Source organism: Nipponia nippon, unplaced genomic scaffold, assembly GCF_047370975.1.
Source record: "Nipponia nippon isolate SJK-2023a ecotype South Korea unplaced genomic scaffold, ASM4737097v1 scaffold_4, whole genome shotgun sequence".
NCBI lineage: Eukaryota > Metazoa > Chordata > Aves > Pelecaniformes > Threskiornithidae > Nipponia > Nipponia nippon.
The window spans coordinates 91,596,607-91,610,667 of record NW_028262358.1 but is presented as its reverse complement, the minus strand read 5'-3'; the positions used below and the strand labels follow the sequence as shown (position 1 = coordinate 91,610,667).

General features: G+C 39.5%; 1 protein-coding gene across 3 annotated transcripts in view; it reads right to left on the bottom strand.

The window, feature by feature from the left end:
* The window catches only part of FILIP1 (filamin A interacting protein 1), a 112,653-nt gene that overhangs the window by 58,718 nt on the left and 39,874 nt on the right, over positions 1–14,061 (bottom strand). For all 3 annotated transcript variants that reach the window (XM_087775495.1, XM_087775496.1, XM_009475631.2), the window contains one exon: positions 7,695–7,973. In XM_087775495.1, coding sequence (XP_087631621.1) covers positions 7,695–7,967 — 273 coding nt within the window. In that variant the 5' untranslated portion in view covers positions 7,968–7,973. The remainder of the gene's footprint in view (positions 1–7,694; positions 7,974–14,061) is intronic.

Here is a 14,061-nt window from a genome sequence, read left to right as displayed (position 1 = left end):
AAGGGTTGGCCATGTCCTCTCCCACAGAGTGAGCCTTCTCTCAAGAAAATTAGAAAAGATACACACTTTCTCATTACTGTTGCACTGAGTATAAAATTTCTATTAAGTAAATGAAAAAAAAAAAAGAGTCAAATGACATCAGTTGATTAAATTTTTTTTAAAAAGATTGCAAAGGAGGATCAGTTAAAGACACTAATCCCAATGGGAACAAGACCAAAACTTAAAAGTTCATCAGGGGCAGTCCTTATTGTTCTGCTTTGGACAGAAGAGCAAGAATTTTTGAAAAAAAAAACCCAAGCTGCTTGTACTCTTCCCTCCACTGTAGGCAAGATGTTCAATGGATCAGAGACACCTGCCAATTATTTCTCTCTCTTCTGACCCTCCAAGCCTAAATAATGTGATAGATCAAGTACAGCTCAGGCATTAACAGAGAGGGATGTTAAAATGTCTTTGTGAAAGAGGTTTTCAGCCTACAGCTGTCCAGTGACAGTGCCATTTTATTGAGGATAATTACTTTGAAAAACATATAATTCTAAAGCAATTTTATTACCAAAGAGATGGCTATCATCACTATGGGTGATAGTACCTCTGCCCTTAATTTCAGAGGGAGCAGGAAATTGCATGAATAGCACAATTTAACTATATTTCAGTATACTGTCTTATCTTTCTTTTTTTTTTTTTTTCTTTCATAGCATAGCAGGGTTCTATTTTAAAATTAATGATTCTGGGACTTGCTAGACAAGACCTGCTTACCTCCCATGGTATCTCCTGCACTTCACACAGCAATGAGATTGCAATCTACAGAAAAAACATAGTATTCTGGACAGAACTAATCTCTGTTTATAAATTATTCAATGAAAACAGAAGAGAGCATTTGTGGTCTGAAGTCTATCCTAACTTAATTTTTTTGTCCTGCAACAGCCTACTTCACCAGGAAAACACAAACAAACAAACAAGGGGTCAGTCAGAGGGGAGAGATTTTTTTAACTCATTGTACTGAATGCCAGACATTTTTAGGGATTTTTTTCAGGCTTTCATTTTGCTACAGTGTGGATACCATCTTTCTCTTCATTGTCTTGCCTTTTCTATGTCCCCTTTCCATGTATCTAGCTTGGCTCCTTTTATCACTGTTGTATTCTCCCTTTCCTTACACTCTTTTTCTTCTATTGCCCAACCTCTTTCCTCTCATTCCATTCTTCTTAAGTCACCTCTCCCTCCTCAAATTAACCCTATCTTCTCTTTTTCTCTGTAGCTCTGCACATGTCAAGGTTTTTCTCTTAGGAACTTGAATTTCATCTGTATGATATGCTCAGATAATCCTAAACTATTTCAATCCAATTAACAAGACTTCACAGTTATAAACACTTATGCAAAGCTTCTCTACATGCACTTTTCTCTGGCTTTACCTATTCTTTCCACTCATGCTCCTCTTCAGCTTTTCAAACTGTGAGATATTGCTAATGACCATTTGAAAACCTCTTCTCTTCATTCTGTTATGTACTCTTTCCTCTGGTGCCAAGGCATCTTGTCCCAACTTTCTCTTCTGACTTTAATGTTACCTAAAAGAAACACATCTGGTTTCCACCCACCTATCTATTCCATATTCCTTGCTTGAGCTTTCAGGCAGCTCAATATTTAATAATATTAGTCCAAGAGTATCAAGAAAGGCACTGAAGAAAAAAATATAGGAGTTTGTACGGTGTTTTTAACTAAGCAATACCTAGGTGGCTATCACAATGTTGTTTCAACATCTCAGGAAATTCAAGTTCGAAACAAAAGCAGTTCAAGGCATTACATGAAAGTTTACACATTGCAGCAAGAGGAAAAAGTGACAGAGAGAAAAACGTCACAACTACAGCTACAGAGTCAAACTCTCTTGCTTACATCAATCAGACTGAGAAGTGATGGGAAGGCCAAGTAAAGACACATCAGCAGAGAAAGGGAAATATTAAACCCAATTTACAAGGCACCAGTGAGCTCTAGCCTACTGCACTGTGCGCAGTTCCAGCTGCAGGTTTTAAGATGAACCCAAGGTGTAACTGGCGCTGATCAAGGGGTGATGGAAGATGTGGAAAGTCTGTTTTGCTAGAGGAAACTAAAAGGACGTGGCAGGGCTAGCACAGCAAAACAAAGGCTCAGAGAATGCAAGATGGCAGTTCACAAACACATCAGGCATTAAACAGTAGGAAGAGAGGTAGGCTTTTCAAAGCATGATCGGTGTATAACACAAATTTATAAAGGTTTCACTAGGCATAATTACAATTGCAACAGAAATTCAAAGAATAGATTTGCTAAACTTTAAAGCTTTTCAGTTCAGGAACTATTTTTCAACAGGAGTACTGAAGGTAAACAACCCACCTAGTCTTAAAACACAGCTTGGTAAATTCATGACAAAGGTTGAATGAAGTGCTTGCCTAAAGAACTAGCAGCTGGGACTTGATTTACAGCAGATTTTCTAGAGTTTCATGTCCAGGATCCTCAGGAAAATTGGTCAGTGAATGCATCTGCAGTATGAGGATGAGGAAGTGACAAAAAGGTAGAACAGGGAAAAAAGTCACAGCTAGTGAAATAAAGGAGAAGAGAAGGAAAGCTGAAGAAAGAGGGAAAGTTAGATCTTGGGAAAGAGAACAGAACAGAATGATTATAGAATAGAATGTATTAATAAAATATGTAGCTATACAAAGAGGAAAGAAAGTAGAAAAATGGAAACAGTAAACAATTTTCCTTTCCCCCTTTACATTTAGAAAGCTTAGTTTTCTGATAGAAAGACAGATGGTAAAATACCAAAATACCTTTAAAAATGTCAGAACACAATAGGTAGTATATCACCTATACCCATGTGGGTACCTGTTGTTTGAGTTTGTTAAGAGAGAGGATTTCCCTCATGGCAGGATGTACAGCCACTGGTATCTAAGTGTTTCCCAAGGACTCTACCAGAGAGAACAAAACACACAGCCCTCACCCACCCTGCTAACCCTTCCCTGATACACGCAGTTCAAGAAGAAAGTCTTGCAGCCCACCTGAAGGTGAGCTCCTCCTGGCTTTGTTGGATCAGAGAGCTCCTTCCCCCAACGAGTACCCTATTTCAACCACCAGCAACCAGCCCCCCATACCTGCACCACAACAACCCCTCCTGCAGCTGATGAAGCCACCAGTGCAATCAGTGGCACAAATGCAATTAACCTACCAACACCAATCTTAATCCTGGAATGATGTTTTCACTAGCAACCTCATCAGTGAAACCAAATCAAACTGGACATGATGAGAAGTGTTGGCTTTAAGCTAGGACCAGAGATTTACTGGAAGTACACTTTGCCATGGGGTGCATTGGCTGCTGCTCCCCAGGCAAGGGGAGACATCCTTCCCAGGGAGCTATCACTCTGACACCTTGTGTGAGGACTCAAATTAACCATTAAATGCAGTCTTAATAAATACAGATTAACAGAAAGGGCTTCTTTGACAGTGGAGTCATTTGGACTTGAAGGAGGGATGCTATGCAAATAGGTTTACCTCTGAATATCTGCTACACAGTGTTTCCCTTCAAAAGTCAGTCCCAACCCAGTGTTACATTAGACCATTTGGAAGTCTGAAGACTTCTCAGGAATTGTGGCTTGTGATTAATCTATATCTAACTTGTATTTTATACATACTGTTCTCCAAGACATCACATTTCACATATTGCCCATCCACATCCTCAGGCCTGCAGCAGAAGAAATGTACAACTGATACCTTAACATGTATTTCATTTGCATCCCACGCTGTTGCCCAGCTCTGAGGAGGAAAGCTCTGCTCCTCCACAGTGCTAGGCCCTCAGAAAGCATTTCCCTCTGCCCTAAAGCATACAACAGGAATTGGTGGTTGAGCTGCAGGGGATGAGTGCCATTTCTGCGCTGCAGAAACACAGTAAAACACGGGCTATAATAAAGGCCTCGAGTAGAAAAGTTGCTCCTATTTGAATTGGTATGAAATATAGGAAACTGTCTCCCAAGCTTAAATTGTCATCTGGCAATAGCCACAGACCCTGGCTAAGAAATTATTTTTCTTGAAAAACCAAATGATTTGTAGTGGGATGTTGTCTTCATAAATGAACTTTTATTATTGTGGGGTTTTTTTCCAAACACGCAATAGAAGAGTGAATGGTAAACATGTATGAATGCTGCTCCTCATTTCCTTTCAGGCCCCTAATCAGGAAATGTTGAAAATCGGTGTTGGTATTGCTGGAGATTAATGGCTGCTGCTCAGAAAGAGTACAGGGAATATATTCCTGCCAGGACAAATACATAGGCTGTTGGACAAAAATCTGTGAACCACAGACAGGATTATATCATCACTGTAAAGATGCACGCTGCCTGTGTTGCTCCATAGTTAATAATATTCGCATGTTGGTTTGACTGAAATCACTGTAACTACTGGGGAAATTAATACTGTGCCTTCATGGTCCAATTTATTCTACTGGTGTTTGAAGTTTTCTTTTCAAATCAGTTTTGCAGTATTTAAAAAATAGAATTCTTTTTTTCAAATATAGGAAGAAATCCTTCAAGGATTTTTTGTCCCTGTATATTCAATATATGTTTAAAGACCATGTAATCACTGCTTTTTTATATGAGCAATGAGATCTCACAAGAGAAAAGACACTCTACTGAGCTATAAGGCCTTTAAAATCAATTCCTGCCATCAGTTCATTTATTTCCCACTCTCCTTCAGAGAGGTTGCACTTAAGAGCTCTCCTGGTATGTATATTGGGATACGTCGCCCCAGCTTCTGTATACTTTTTCTCCCCTCTTGTTTTCTTCAAAGTAAAGCCTAGGCTATGGTGACCTCAGTGGTTTATGAAAACCTTTCCTTCTCTATATTCAGTAAGTGCACAGGGCCCAGTCAGAAAATCTGATGACAGGCAAAGCCAAGTCCAGCTCGGCCCTAGAAGCTACAGCATAGGCAAGCTACCTGAGGTCATTATAATTTAAAAAAAAAAAAAAAAAGGAAGACATAAACATCACTGGTAGGACATGTCTCCACAGTTTACTGGCACATTCACCTTCAAAATGAAGAGCTGGGAGGTCAGGTCCCAAAGTAAGGACTCAAAAGGGATACCGGCAGCAACATGGCATGGGTCTATGCTATATTGTTAGATTATGTGAATAGTGAACTAAGCACATGAAGCCTATGTATACATTATCAATTTACCCTGCTAACACTATGGTTGTCATGACCAAATTACTTCTCATGGCTGAGTTCGCTGTTTGGGGTTTACAAGGCAGTATCACCCTACTCTGCGTTCGGTAGTGCAGATATAAGACTTGTCCTGCTCATGATTGCTGAGTAAATAGTCATGGTATTTTATCTCATTTTTTTCTTCAAAAAATATTGGATCTCCCTACAGGTATAGCCTGCTGTTATTCTCAAAACAAAATCTTCTTACATACGCCTATATAATATTTGCTTTGCCAGTATTGAAATGGCTTCAAAGTAAACCCACAGTCTGATTTGTCAGTCAAACAAAATGCCAGCCAGCCACCAGAGATGTCCGAACAGATCTGAAAATGAAAAGCCATGAAATGACTCAGTGCATTAGGTCACTGTGGCAGCCAGAAGGTAATACCAGAGTATGTACTTTGGCTGGAGTCTCCCTTGGCTCATCTTTGTTTGTAGTGTCAAAGCCAGGCTCTCATCTCAAGCCAAAGTGCTGTAGCTTGCCCACTTCAGTAATGGTTCAACCCAGGTACCAGGTGAATAACTAACTCAAACGGGTACTTTTTAAATGAAATTAAAAACTCCTATGGATTAAAAAGAATAATGATTCTCTTCCCTGCCTGGCAGTAAGGAGCCGAAGAACAGACGCACCCTACAGCTTCCAGTGTGGTTGTTCTCACAATCCTCTCATGATGCTGGGAAGTTTTAGCAGTGCCTAAACATGTCTGTGGGGTCTGTACGTATGAATGTCCCTAAAAGTACTGTCCAGGGCAATGGGACTATCATCTTGGTGAGGATTTTCAGCCCATATTACAGTGCAGATAGCAGCTGTCCCCACCATGCCCATAGGGATAATGAGAACATGGGCAGTCCTTTAAAGGTTGTGTAACTCCCCAGTGAAGTAAAAAACTATGGTGAAGAGCCACATTTCCATGTATTGAATGGGAAAACTACTCAGAGGTAAGGATAAAGACTGCATTTATTGCCACCCAGGAAACATTAGTGACTTTTTTCGCCTCCCCTTTCCAGACCACAAAGGTGACTTTAGGATAAATCTTTCTGAACAACATGAGCATGATACATTTCTAATGAGGTTTGGCTCTATTCACCACTGAAGCTCCATGCTAGCTCCACCTTTTAGAAAATGACACATACAAGTTTTTGTATACAGTAAAATGAAGCACTACAAATATGGATACTGTTCTGTAATGATAAAAAGTTTTTTTTCTCTGCAAAACTGCTTTCAACAGATTTTCTTGCTTATTTCCCCAGTTTTTCACTGCAAAATGACTGTTCTCTGTCTTTGTGACAAAATTACTTGCTTTGAATGCATATTTCCTGAAACTTGAAAGTACTTTCTGATAAACTGACGGTGAACTATGTATGGGAAGAGTGATACTTAATAAGATGAAATCTCAGCGTTGTGGTAATGATGCAACTCAGGTGACTCATATACCAAAGAAGTTAACCAATCACTTCCAAAACAATTGCTTCTCTTAATCAGATAAGATGCTAACAAGTCCAAAATTAAAGTAAAAATGTTATGAATGTGGGTTTCAGGGAAAAAGTAAAGCCTTATATGAAATGCTAAATAATGATGGTTAACTAGAATAAAGTGATTGAGGCGTAAAATGTTTTCACACAGGCTGGGCAGGTTTTTTCTGCTTGTCCATGGATTCAGTGAAAAGTACCATTAAAGTGCAAACAAAAGAATGTATACATTTGGTAAGCAGTTCTACCACAAAAGGGGATAAGTTTTGAAAAGTCACAAGTCTTCATATTGACTTTTTGAAATACCATGTTTCAGCTCTCTATTTTGAAATCACATTTTCCCTGAAGGCTGAGGCTCCTGAGAGTTCAGTGATTTATTAGCAATTAAGAGAATCCTCAAAACTGGATGGAAATTTAGGGGATGTGAGTTAAGCTCAAAATCAGACTGTCTGCCATGATGGACTTACTACTGGGCTGAATAAGCATGCAAATCAGGACAACTGAGAAAACTTTCAAGCAAGCGCTATTCCAAGAAATAAACTAATGGGCCTTTGCAAGGCAGGGAATGTGCAGAGTGCTGGAGGCCAGGTGGGACAGAAGGTCCAGGGGCCATCTTAAGTCCTTTTTTCAGTATTACTGATTTGCAGATTTGTCCCTTGAATATTTGCATTAAAGATTATAATTACACTCACTGTATTTGCTTGCCTTTTTCTGAACTGATTCCCCTGTGGTTGTTTTCTGCCTCTTTTTAAGTGTTCAAGACCTTCAGATCCCGCTTTCTTCATCAGTTCTGACAGGTGTTTATAATTTCTCTTGCTTTGGTAGCTGCAGATAGAGACGGTAAATAAAGAAGTACTTAAAACTACGACTATCCTGTTAAACACCAACTACCACTGCTCTCTCCTTATGGTCCTTTGCCTTAAATTTGCATGTCAGTTGAGCCCTGTGCATCTTGGACAACCTAAAAATAAATAGATATATAGAAAACATAGCAAAAAAGATGTTTAATTTACCTGCAGTTCTCCTTCCATTATACTGAGGAGTTTTATCAAGTCCTCTTTAGAAAGCTCTATGGACTTCTTGTTCTTTCGTTCAGTAGGTCCAGGTGATTTTGAGTGCCGTTTGACAGTGGCTGAAACCATGACCTCATCTTCCTTCCGATGAGGTTTGTTCTTTTTCTTGGCATCCTCCTGAAGTTTTTCATTCTCTGCATGGCTGATGACAGGCTTGGAACTGGAGAAATGCCCGTTAGACGAGCTTTCTCCACCTTGGTTTCGGGATCTCATCCCTACCTAGAAAGAAACAAACATAAAGATGCATTTATAAACAAAATTACTTACAAAAAGCCACAGTGGAAATACTGCCTTTTGGAAGAACAACAGTCTTCTAAAAACTGAAAAATACTGTCATGCTCAAGAGACGGCAGTAGAAAGCTCAACCATTTCAACAAATCTGTGTGTGGCAGACAGTGAATCCAGGACATTCATTATAAATTTAACAGAGTCCTAAATTAAGGGCAACCATCTTTTTCAGCATGCGAAGATGCTGATATGAGTTTAAATGTACGGAGCTTAAAAGTGATGCAGGAAAACGATAAAGAACGTTTTCCAATGTTCCCTTTCCTTCAGTCAACATTTTGATCATTCACAATTCATCACTACAAAACAAAACAGGTTGTTAAGTAGATCTTATTTTAATAAGAGGTTTACTTGAGAGACAGGTATGCAATTAGATTTTAGAAAAGCATATTCCTTGAGTATAAATTCTTTATGAGAGTGGAGTGACAATGCATGACAAACAAAGGTCACTCTATAGTTTCCTGAGTGAGGCAATGGTTTTATTCCAGGTAACAAAGAAAAATAGGGAATGCAGACTAAATCAGGTGGTAAACTCCATCTTAAGCTAAATACCACATGAAATTATATTAGACAGTAATTGCCATAAGGGAAAGTTGAAAACAAGTTTGAAAAAAGAGCACAGAGAGCATGAAACCACTAAGAGGTAAATGGGCAAGATTGATGCAGTCCTTCCAGAAGATTCAGGGCTTCTCCAAAATGTCAGGTCATGGTTATTGAATGCTCACATCTCTACCCTCTTAAGAACCTACACTGCACTCTTACACTATGTCTATCCTAGGAAATTAAATGGTGACAGCAAATGTTCCTGAGCTCTGGCACTTGACCTACTGTATTGCTAAATTTTAGCACACTCCTTGGCATGATTCTGGTCCAGGCAAACTACCACTCTCCCAACCAGTTCCAGCTCCTGGGCACAATTCAGGAATTAACCCAGGCCAGGTCCAGATGCAGCCACCCTGTTCTGGAAGAGAAGAGCGTTTAGTAGTACGAGCATGGCTGGGTTGTGCTATTTGACTCCAGGGACAGAATGGGGGCCCTGGGACTGTTTAGTTTACAAGTAACATAGCCTTGCTGTCACACAAAACATAGCTGTGAAAATCATCCTTCCTGTGTATCATTCTCATCAAACAACAGTCTTCTCTGATTCCCTCTGCTGAATGCCATTCAGCAATATCAAATTAAACCACTTGCCCTTATCTTCAAATCTTTTCACGGTTCTTCTCTTTCTTACCCATCAGCCCTTTTCAAGTTGTCATCCACACAACACATTCAACTAAAATTAGCTTAGTCTGCCTCTCTGTTGTGTTCTCTTATGAACATCTCTCTCCTTTCTTCCCCCTTGACCCTGCAGATTGGCCAGGGAGGTTGCTAGCCCTTAAAATCCCATTTACCCTGTAAGGTCTGGTCCTGTGTCAATGACTAACAATGGCACAGAAAACAAGACAGGTTCATCAGTGTGTATTTCATTACTTATCTTTATTAAACAGATGTGCATAAGATACTCCGACATGTTTATATATGGACCCATATTGCTATCCTGCCACCTTGGTATCCTGTCACCTTCCTATGTTATGTTGAAGTAGGTCTTTGTAATTTTTTTCAGTGTTTAACTGTAGAAAACCTTGGTTGTTATTTGTAATCAGGATATTTGTCATACACAATACAAAGGCAATAGTGAATTTAGGCTTGGTTCAGGGCCAAACTCAGATGTAAAAAGTAAGTTGATCTCCTAAAAATTAGATATTCTTCATCCTACTTGAAATTGCTTGTATAACAGACAAGGGAAGCCATCAGGACTTTATGTTGCCTTACTCCAATTTACTTTTGTATATGGTCATATTTTCTGGTACCTTAATTTTTTACTTAAATCCAGTTTACTCAAGATAGTCTAAGAATCCTAGAAAGCAAGATCTGCACTGAGAAATATCTTGCTTTAGATCAACTACAATTTGAACAGACTGAAGAAAGGTCTGTATGTCTGAAACTTGCCCAGTTTTTATATCAATAGATCTAATGAATAGTATTCCACTGCTTCCAAATCTTTCCTCTCCCTTAAATTCATCTCTGGGTTTAGTTTGCAGCTTGTTCATTAGTCAAACAGATGCTTCTCAACATTGTTAACATCACATACTTTTCTGATAAGGATCTCAGAGCAGCAGTTCACTAGTGATAGGGCAAAACCTAAAATACATTGACTAATCAGCTTGGCTAATGTTACGCTGGGCCTGCTATGGCTTTCTACTGACTTGACTCAGGCCAGTGTTATAAATCTCTTGCTCACATTAGCCTTGCATTTTGGTAGTTTCACACTCAGCAGGAAGATTGTCTTTTTATTATCGTTGGTAACTCATGTCTTAACTTCATTAATTCAGTGGAATTCATCCAGCAGCGTAAATGGGGAGAGAATTAGACCCAATGCTTTTGAGTGAGAGAGTTTCACAATGACATTCCTTGCATTGTAGGTCTGCTCCTATCCAAACAATATGTGATACAGGTATACAATGGCCTTTAGCTTCCTGAATTCTTATGCAGTGTGTTTTTCATCAAACAGTTTGGATTAAACACATGAATTATGCTTTCTAAAAACAGATCTCCATTATAGGCATGAACAATACCTGAGAACCTCAGGAAATCTTTTAGGTCTCAGGTTTGTAATGGAAAAATAAACATTGTACTATGTTTCCTCTCAGATAGGGCTTTTCAATTTGTTTAACTTTAATGGGTTTTAAACTTTCCAACCATGCTTCCTCTCAGGAGAGAGCACTTGGGATTCAATCTGTCTCTATTTTCTGAGTGTTTCCTTCTGAGTCCCTGTGGGTCACAGCCTCCAGCCACTTTCATCTCTAAAACAAACCTATTTTCCATGGCTTACAGTGAATGGCTTCATGGCTCTAGAACATCCTACATGTTTTAAGAACAAATATTGCAAGTCTGTCTTACATATGTTTTCCAATGGAAAACAGATTATTACATTACAGTGTATTCTGCTTAGTAACATGCTGCGTTAGTGATTTCTCCATAGTAAGATGACTCAACTGTTAGACCTGAAGGTGCACAATTAATTTGAAATTTAACTCATGACTAGTTGAGACACATCATCCACCTCAATCATTGCATAATCAACCAGATGCACTTAGCTGGATATGTTAGACTTCACGAACGGTGGTGTGTCACCCTGTCACATCATAACTCAAGATAGCCACTTTGATCCATCTGTCCCTCTGGGAGCTGAGATAACAATTCATGAAGCCATGTAAAGACTGAGTAGTTGACTATAGGTTTATAAGCATGCTAACAGAGAAATAAGGAGTGCATATTTAAAGTGTGCTTTTACTTGGTGTAAATCAATATAGGTCCACAAAGGACAGATACAAATTTATCTTTTTTTAAAATTCATTAATACAGCAGCAGAGCAGCTTAACCAACTCCAAAATCTGGAGTTTTGTATCAACTAGCCAATTAGAATATGATTGTTGCTGAAGGAAGTCAAACTTGGCCTTTTCAAAAATTTCTTTAGCACTTGTAGATTTATTTTGCAGCAAGTCTTACATCACAGTAAGTGTGGCAGACGGTCTGTCACTCTTGGGGACATTGCCCCTAACAGCATTTCTTTGTGTGAAAGCCTGCCAAAATCAGTGTAACACTAACACCTACTCTGTCTTCGGTTACGATGTTGATACTTTTCCAGCATGTTACCCAAATGCAAAGGTGTTGTGTGCTGAAGCCAGAGATGCAGGTGAACTCAAGCTTAAATGGTGACAGAAAGGGCCAAAGTTTTGATATTCTCACAGTAACTTCCAAGGAGTTGAAGGGCCAAAATCAGCGGCATGATCCAGCTGTTGTGCAGTGCTCTAGGAATACAAAGCAGCTGTAAGGATGACTGAGTCTTAATTAGAGCAGCATGAAGTAGCCAGAACATACCAGTGATCTTGGCTGAAATACTGTGCTGGAAAGGAGTGCCTAGTATTATCATTTTGGACATCCATCTGTATTTCTGATGGCATCATGATAAAGAAGAAAAGTTTCTGAGCAGTTGCACAACATTATTTTGGTATGCAAATACCAGAATCCCCAAACTTTGCCTATCTGTTGTTTCACCAGGGTTCCAAAATTGCTTCTGGGGGCACTGCTAGTCTAACACTGTTAGCAAATGTCCTCCTGCTGTCCGCCCTGATCACGTCTCTCTATCTTACAGCATTCCTGATCTGCTGAAGGGATTGTATTCCCTGAAGAAATAGCTGGTATGATTTATAATGACTTTAGCATTTAATATTTAACTCTACTGGTTTTTTTCCATCCCTCATCATATTGCATATTAAACTGGAAACCTTTCCTAACAGTCTCCAGTCAAACAAGAAGTCTTTATATGATCAGTCACCTTGATTTCGACATTTATTGGCTACTCTTTTCAATATGTGCTCACAGCATTGGTACTTGGCATGGGAACTCTTCAGCCTCTCCTCTGTTTCACTCATCTGTTAAGCTTTAAGCACAAAGGACAAATGCTAGGGTTATTTACTTGAGGCTGTATTGTTGTTCTGGGCACGGGTCCTTTGGTTTTCACAAGTTAGCAGTCCACACAAGATTTTATGAAATAACCTGACATCCTACGCAGGAATTTGCTGAGTAGGATGTCAGGAGAGGACAGGCTGCATGCTGTTCCAAACCTTTTCCCCGTCGACGGCAATTTGTTCTCCCTATAGTTCTTGAAATGACAGGTTAGATTAGGCTCTGTTACTAGTGCTATTAGAATCAGATAATGCAAAAAGGTTCTTTGAACTTGTGGTCCCTCCTGCTAATTGGACATGCTGATTTTGGCTCTGCAGTGCGTTCCTTTAAAATAATAACAATAACAATAACAATAACAATAACAATAACAATAACAATAACAATAACAATAACAATAATGTTATAATAAAAATTGATTTACAGCCATGATATGGTTGTTGCCTTTGGCTGTAAATTTGTAGTCTGGAGTTCAGTTGCAGATGTAACTGATTAAGGTATCACATGAAAGGGCTGGGTTTCTGACAGGCTAACAATATATTGTAGGATCAGTGCAATTGAGTTATTAGTGAGCCAAAACTGGAATTGTTTCTCAGCTGTGGCTTTGGAAACTGTACGATGGGGAACTGTATCTTTCAGAGGTCCCGCTGCGCAGGTACCGCCTGGTACACAGGGGAGATATTGCTGAGAACTCAGGCACTGAGCAAGCCAAATCTCTGCCCGGTGATTACCGATCAATGTACAGCACCAGGAGTGAAAAATAATTTAAATATACTCAAAATGGAGGCCAAATGACAGAAAACCTCCATCAGATCTGAAATACCCCATAAATGAGGAGGAGAGCTGGAAAATGTTTTAAATAGTATCAATCTGTATCTGCAAGTAGTAGATACTAAGAAAAAAACACCAAACAAAAATACAAAAAAAAGGAGACACCTTCTCAGAAGTCAGGAAGAGAGGAAGATAGGGACACCAAATCAACCTTGTTGGCTTAGAAGTCCTCAGCAAGGACCACCCCAGATGAGGACAGCTGGCTTTAGCCCCAAGGGATCTGGATAGCCAGAACTAAGGCTACATGGCCTCAGTGGTGTGGCTTTCACAGGACAAACAAGTAGAGATGTGACTGTTCACACCACCTCAGAGATTGATTGAAATTATTCATTTTATTATTAGTTATTCCAGGCTGTTTTCCTGGACTCTGCAAATGTTCGTCATTATTGTTTTGTCTGACTTGAAGAAATAAAAAGGAATCACGCTACCGAGAGGTTGTCATAGGACCAGGTAGGAACTGATGGCTGCATTGTGTAGAGGTGCATGCTGAGCAATGCTGCCCAGTTGGACTTGGATGCTGCATGAAGCAGACACGTGTCAGACTCCGGACTGTGCAATAGCCGAAGAACACTGTGCCAAGGGAACGCAGACCTCATTCTTGGTTTTGCTTTTGCAGATGACTCCAGTGCTTGCTTCAGTCATGCTGGTCAGAGGAGAGTGCTAAACCAAATGACTAATACAATGA